This window comes from Saccostrea echinata, unplaced genomic scaffold (genome assembly GCF_033153115.1).
Source record: "Saccostrea echinata isolate AGI-Se365-2 ecotype Australia unplaced genomic scaffold, CSIRO_AGI_Sech_v1 ptg000054l, whole genome shotgun sequence".
In the NCBI taxonomy this organism is placed as follows: Eukaryota; Metazoa; Mollusca; class Bivalvia; order Ostreida; family Ostreidae; genus Saccostrea; species Saccostrea echinata.
This window is the reverse complement of record NW_026889803.1, coordinates 44,097,501-44,105,042: the sequence shown is the minus strand read 5'-3', so window position 1 is coordinate 44,105,042 and position 7,542 is coordinate 44,097,501. Positions and strand designations below refer to the sequence as shown.

The 7,542-nt window shown below is 31.4% G+C and overlaps 1 protein-coding gene across 2 annotated transcripts in view; it reads left to right on the top strand.

Moving 5' to 3' along the window:
* Positions 1-7,542, top strand: part of LOC133205773 (dysbindin-like) — a 16,143-nt gene continuing 8,601 nt past the window's right edge. Inside the window, exons 1-4 of one of the 2 annotated variants that reach the window (XM_061341641.1) lie at positions 1-121; positions 3,321-3,419; positions 4,414-4,474; positions 5,013-5,145. In XM_061341641.1, the coding sequence (XP_061197625.1) occupies positions 63-121; positions 3,321-3,419; positions 4,414-4,474; positions 5,013-5,145 (352 nt within the window). In that variant the 5' untranslated portion in view covers positions 1-62. Of the gene's footprint in view, positions 122-204; positions 301-3,320; positions 3,420-4,413; positions 4,475-5,012; positions 5,146-7,542 lie in introns of those variants that run through there. The other variant, XM_061341642.1, reaches the window with a different exon arrangement.

Genomic DNA, 7,542 nt, shown 5'->3' with positions numbered 1-7,542 from the left:
AAGGTGTCACTTGATCAATTTACTTATTTCACTGGCAGTTTGTTGATCATTTCCTAATCAAAATGTCTGAATTTGAAATAGATACAGTGACAATGAATATAATTGGAACGATAAGATCAGGGTAGGTTTGTTTACAGACGTTTTTCTCAATTTATTTTTTTTTTAATCGAGATCGAAATTCATGGGATATGTCATGTGATACCTAAAAATGGCGGACGATTTTGGCGTAAACATCATGTCAAAAATTACAACGAGTGCCTAAACAGAGGAAATGAGCGTGTTGGAAACTTTAAAAGCAGGGTAATATAAAGACGAAATACTATTCGATACTTCCTCCTCCCAAATTTAGGTTGTCATTGCGGTTGTTATTGCATATACCATCCCTGATTGAATTCATGAACTACATGTAACTTTGATTTAGGGCCCTCTCTACCAGGTCTATTCTCTTTAGAGAGGTGGACAGGCTTTCGCCTACATCCACGTGGATGTAGGCGAAAGTCTGTCCACTTCTCTAAAGAGAATATATCAGGTCCAGCCAGGGACCTATATACTAACAGTTAATTAGTATATAGCAGGTCTGGTACAATCACTAGATTTAGCTACGTAGCTTGAATTACCTACATAGCTTTATTTACCTACTTGAAGTAGCTTTATTTAGCTACTAAATCAAACTTATTTCTTAAATATGAATTTTTCCCAGAAAGTGCAGAAAATTGCACTTTGATGCAGTGATAATTTTCAACTTTGAACTCATCTGAAAACAATTCATGAAAAAATCACTCTTGGAGATGTGTCTTTTTTTGCGCAATTGCAATCAAAGTTCTAAAAGTTATGGGGCTATTTTCAACAGTTAATTTGTGACCTAACAGTTACTTCTTGAGTGTAATAACAAAGAAAACCAGTTTTGGTTAACATGAGCACAATGTGAAGTAATCATACTTATCCATGCCTCATCTCGCACAAGGTGTGTACAGTTACTCAAACAATGGGAATACATATTTTCCTTAAACGTGATCAAACGCAGCAATGTTAAAACTATCTCTGCTTTAGATTGCTTTGTAAATGATACCTAGAATAAATATTAGTAGACATTTTCTTGCGACTTTTTGTCTTTTTAAGATAAAAAGCAAAATTGTGAAAAGTTGCCTTGAAATAGCTAAATAAAGCTACCTGAGGTAGGTAAACAAAGCTACGGTAGGTAATTTTAGCTACGTAGCTAAATGTACTGATTGTACTGGACCTGTATAGGTCCCTGGTCCAGCACAATCACTTGATTTACCTATATAACTTGAATTAGCTATATAACTTTATTAAGCTATCCAGAATAGCTTGATAAAGCTGTATACATGCAGATTTTTACAAAACTGTTTTTAGAAGAAAAGACAAAGTTACAAGTATTTGACTATTCGTTTGTGTACTAATTAAGACTATCAAAATAGTAACCCAAGTCAAAGATAATTCTAACTTTGCAGCTTTTGAATACTTTTAAGCAAAAGATGTAAATTCCATTGTTGGGATAACTGTTCACCACCTTGCACAGGTCCGGCACAATCCCTTGATATAGCTATATAGCTTTATTAAGCTATTCAGAATAGCTTGATTTAGCTATTTTATCACACTTTTTTCTTAAATGTGTTATTTTCTCGGCATGAACAAAAAGTCGCACCTTGGTGCAGTGATAATATTCAACCTTGAACTCTTCTGAAAATAATGCATGTAAAAATCACTCATCAAATTGCGTCTCCTTAAGAGACTTTGTACTCAAAGTTCTAAAAGTTTTGGGGCTATATAAAGCAATTGATACAGTAACTTCTTCATTGAATTTATAAAAGAGACCAATTATGGTCAACAAGATAATTGATTGGTAATAATTCAGTACAATGAGAAGCAATCATACTTATCCATGCCTCAGCGCACACAAGGTGGTGTACAGTACGTTATTTAAACAATGAAAATTCATCTTTTGCTTAAAAGTATTCAAATGCTGCAATGTTAGAGCTATCTTTGATTTCGGTTTGATAGCCCATAGTACATATATGAATAGTCAAATAGTTTAATACTTGCGACTTTTTGTCTATTTCTTACAAAAAACATATTTCTGAAAAACTACAAATAAATAGCTTTATCAAGCTATTTTGAATAGCTTAATAAAGCTATATAGCTTTTTCAAGCTATATAGCTAAATCAAGAGATTGTGCTGGACCTGTTGCATGCATTGAGGTGGATATATAAGTATGATAGTTGACCAGAATTGACCTCCCTTACAATTTCATTCATTTACAAGAGGTAACTGTGTGGTCACAAATCAATTGCTTTATATAGCCCCAAAACTTTTAGAACTTTGAGAACAAAAGCTCTCAAGAAGAGACAATATTTACATGCATTTTTTTCAGATGAGTTCAAAGTTGAATACTACACATTAATCACTTCACCAAGGTACTACATGCTAAAAAAGTAACACATTTAAGAAAAATAGCTAAATCAAGGTATTCTGAATAACTTAATAAAGCTTTATAGCTAATTCAAGCTATAGCTATAAAGCTTAATCAAGAAATTGTGCCAGAGCTGTCTTAACTGCACATAGAGTTCTGATCCTGTGGTATTTTTCTGCAGTAAGAGTGATCTGCCCTTAGATCTAAATTCAAGTATATTGACATCTACAGTACATTTCTCAATCTGTAATCAATTCAACCATTCTTAACATTTAAAAAGACCAAGATAAGTTAAAAGAACTCTTTATTTGCATCTTTTCCCCATTGATTATGTAAATAACTGATTTTTATTTATTGATATTTTGTTGTCGTTGGAACAATTTTCCTGGGAATAAATGCCATGTACCATATTATATATTGAAAATAAAATAATAGATAAACTCAATATTTACACTTTTATACAATATAATATTCTCAATGTCCAAAAAACATTTTGCACTAGTGTATAGAGGGTCCTTAATCACAATATAGTTTGTTTGAAAAACTAAATACAATTTTAACACTATTAAATAAGTTAAGTAATTTACATACAGTATACAAAGACAAGGCAAGAGGACGTTCTAAGTTTTAAGATGTTGTGTCTGATCCATCCATTTTAACATCTTAATAAAATATGTCCAAACCAAAGTCATCTATATGATCAGAGACTTCTTAATAGGATATATCTTTTCAGTTTGTTAACAAAAAATCTTGGCATTGGTCAAGATTCAAGATTTTGAAATTCAATCACAGTATTTCTTTTATATTTTTTTTTATAAATGTGGTATTTATTCGATTTTCTACGCAAAGTTTGTTGCTTGTAATACATACTTGTTTCAATATTTACAGACTGAAGTCTTTTACATCACGGGACCCAAGCAATGAATCCGAAGCCCAGTACTCAAAAACCTCTTTTAATTTAGATGCTGGAGCAGATTTACTTCAAAGGTATAACAATGAAGTTCACGAACATTTAATAGAGAAATACTAAAATTAAAATGTGCATAACATTTAGTATTTTCTTTTTGGGGGGGAGGAGGGGGGTTAATAGAGCCAAATAAAAGAAATAAAAGTAAAGGAGTAGTTATACATGTAATTGAAAATATCATGTCAAGAAATAAGTTGTGTTTCAAGATAAAAAATTAGGGAGTAAAATGAACATGTACCCCTTTCCTGAATTTTTAATTTAGAATCATTGTTTATGTAGGAATGTTTAGGAGCATTTAATGTGAAAGAATTGTTCTACTTTCAGTAACAATATACTGTATCCTGTCTTCAGTATTTTACCTCCTGCTTGAGAAGCAGGGTTTGTATAGTGATGGGGGTGTCCGTCTGTCAGTATACATATGTCTGTCCATCTGTCTGTCCTTCCATCTCGTTATGCTTTGGGGTACCAATGTCTTATCAGCAACTCCTTCTATACTACTGCATAAAATGTAATGAGACTTTCACAGAAACTTTATTACATAATGCCACTGTGCACCTCCTATTTGGCTTTTTGATCTGACACATATTTCAGTTTTTCCATTGCGAAACATGGACGCTGCCATTCTTTCTATATCATTGGGGGAAACAATTTCTTATATTTATTACCTCATCTCCCCCTAAACCTCTGAATAAAATTTAATGATACTTTACAGAATCTTTATCACAAAGTGCCATTGTGCACTTTCTCCATTATATTTTGAATGGTCAGATATTTTAATTGGCTTTCCCATAGCAAAAAAATGGACTTTGCTGTTATACTCGTATGGGAGCAGGGGATATCATTTTGTGAGCCCACTGCTCACAATAACTCTCGTTTTTGATGTACCATTTGGTATAAAATTATCACCTAGAAACACAGACCAAAGTCTTGCAATATCTTTAGACTGGCAAAATTCTGAAGATAAATAATATCTAAATTCAATAAAATTAGTTAGGATTATCTTATGTTTTGTAGATATCAATTAATATGGAAAGAGCTACATGATAATACAGAGCAGAATGCCAAACAGGCTGAGGTAATGAACATAATGAACTATAGAATAGTACCACTTTTATGTTTAAAAGTGTACTAGGGATATGTTAGAAATGTTTCAATTTCTCAAGATAAAGATTTTTGTGGTTGTTATTTGTTAAGTATCTTTGCTTGTACAAAGTGAAGCCTTCGATGTTTTATAAACAGATGATTAACATACATGTATATACATGTATTATATGTATCAAAAGTGATACAGACTTCTACAAAAGCACTATAAACATGTATAAATGTTTGGAATGAATTTTTTCCAGTGTAGCACTGATATTACTTCTCTAGAATGTTTGAATGTTTGACTTACAGTAATATATTTGGATGTAAAGATGTTCTGTTATTTTGGAGCAATTTGAATTTCAACCTGGCTAGCTTCTGTGGCGTAGAGCTACATGCCATGCATTTGCATGAATTCTAAAATATATTATAAGAAAGCATTGCTGTGCACCTGGTACAAGCAAATGCTTTTCCTTTAAAACATAATTAAATAAATCAAGAGATATAAATTCATGACTCTGTGTTTTTAGGAGGTTGATGTATTGGTAAACAAGTTGTTTGTGGAATATGATAGACAGAATGAAGTTCTGGGCAGACTTCATGAAGGAGCAAAAGCACTTCCTCTCATTCTGAGTGACCTTCAGAATCTTACAGATGTTCTAGGTAACTATATAAGAAAAGTTAAAGCTATTCAATAACTTACCAATGTTCTAGGTAACTAAGAAAAAGTTAAAGCTGTCTATTAATTAGGGATGTCAAAATATTTATTTTCCTTAGTCGATTATTCGATTGCATTATTCGAACGATAGTCGAATATATTCGGAACATTTTCTGAAAATAAAATTGTATTTCAAACTTCACTGGTACATGATGTATTTATACCCCAGAAACCCTTTTTACTTAAATCTATTTAAAAAGTACCATCAACATTTATGCAACGTAACGCGTGCATAGCTTAATTATTTGAATTTCGAAACCTTATTCTCCAAAATGTATGATTTCCCCGTGAATAGAATTCATAAATCAGTCTGTACATGCAGTCAGTTTTAATTTTAGTAAGCAAAGAAAAAAATTGCCAGGAGATATTTTTTAAAGCTTATTATGAAATAAATTGGGAGGTGGGGGTTAATCTCACATGTACACTATCCACACGTCAAGTGCCTGTGAAATTGTTAAACAGTTAGATACTCCTTATTCGATTATTGTTTGTTCTGGCTATCAAAATGTTCTTATACAGTTTAAAATGTAAGCGAATTGTTTTAATAATTATGAAAGTGTCAAAACATGTCACAGTTATGGTTTCTTCCTTGCGTTTGAGCAGTCTTAAAATAACAAAAAATAATTGATACATGGTATAACGTCAAGTCCACTTGATAATTTTATAAACAAAGCCTAGTAAATTGGTGGGTAATTAATTACAAAAACAACACACGTAGTTACTGATAAATAATACCCGCAGTACGCGGCAGTAGTGAAGCACTTATAATCAGGTCTGGGCGGCCTCCGTTTTTGGAGGATAGCTAAATTCAATATGGCGGCCAAAATTTTTACCATATATGGAAACCGCGTTGCATTGTGGGATAGTTTATCCTCCGATTTCAGAGGATAACACAGGTAATTTTCAAACACCTCGTGCCTACCTTTAATCAAAATGTGCAAGCACCAGAGTACATGCAAATAAAAGTTCAAACATTAAACTATCGATTGTATGTGGCGATTTGAGATTCTATGTCTAGATATTTTGCAATTTATTTTCAAAGTTAGCACTTTTTGCGCTCCACTTTAACTGAATATTTCTTGTTATTTTGTTTTATTTTTTATGATTTTTCTCTATTTAGACAAATAAAAAAGGACTTTAATGTTTCTTTTATATTTTCTTTTAATTCAAAAAAAAAAAAAAAAAAAGAAAACACAAAAGGAAACACATTTTAAGCGTATTTAAAAACACAAAATATACTCTGCTTTATAATTTAAGCAAATAAAATAATAAATGGATTGAATGAATAATCATAAAAATAAATAAATAATTTGAATAGCATATTAAGTAAATAAAATAAATAATTTGACACGTTTACTAAGAAATTAACATGTATTCATACAGCTATGTGTATACATAAACAAATAAAATATTACAAAGTGATGTGCTTAAGAATTAGTGAATGAAAGAAATAATAAATGATTAAACTTAATTTTTCAAAAAAGAAAATTGTTTATCAAAATTTTTAAGCTGCTTATCACATAATTACGGTACTGGAAAATCAGCGTGGTTATAATTAACCTCAGTTACAGGCAGGTAAGTGCAATATTTGTTTCCCAAGCTGTATACCGAATAACTGATTGACGACAATTACAAAAAATATAGTTATATTGATTGATTTAATATCTGGAATTATCCGTCATCATATGAAATTGTACCTTTTATTTGTTTTATTTCGAAATCAGCGTACGGTTCATAAATGCAAGAGTTGCTGTTATTTGTTTGGTTAAGAGTTAACTACCCTTAGTTTTGAAAATTCCGGTAGGTGGCAAGACTGCTATCCTCTGTTTTCAGAGGATAAAATCTATCCTCCAAAAACAGAGGCCGCCTAGACCTGATAATAACTGTACTTTCTATACGTACATGGAAAATCAACCGTTTTTTTTCATGAGGAAAATCACCTTACCGACTGTTTCTGGGGAAAGAATTCCATCACGTTATCACTCTTTTAATGCATTTATTTAATTATGATAATATTCGAATGTCGATTCATTATTCGATCGTCGGTCCATTCGACTGATAGTCGAATAGTCGACTATTCGTTGACATCCCTACTATTAATAACTTTTCAATGTTCTAGGTAAATAAGAAAAGTTAAAACTATCCAATAACATATTATAAAGCCCCAATATTTAATGAAGTGAAATTATTGTGCTTTTTTTATGGAGGGGTTGGGAATATTTTTTAATGTACAGGATTAAAATATTAGTGCAATTTCATGTTGATTAAACATATGAGTAGTGAGTATATATAAAACTAAGAATGGCTGTATTAAAAAAATATATACTGGTCCGTAAAATGAG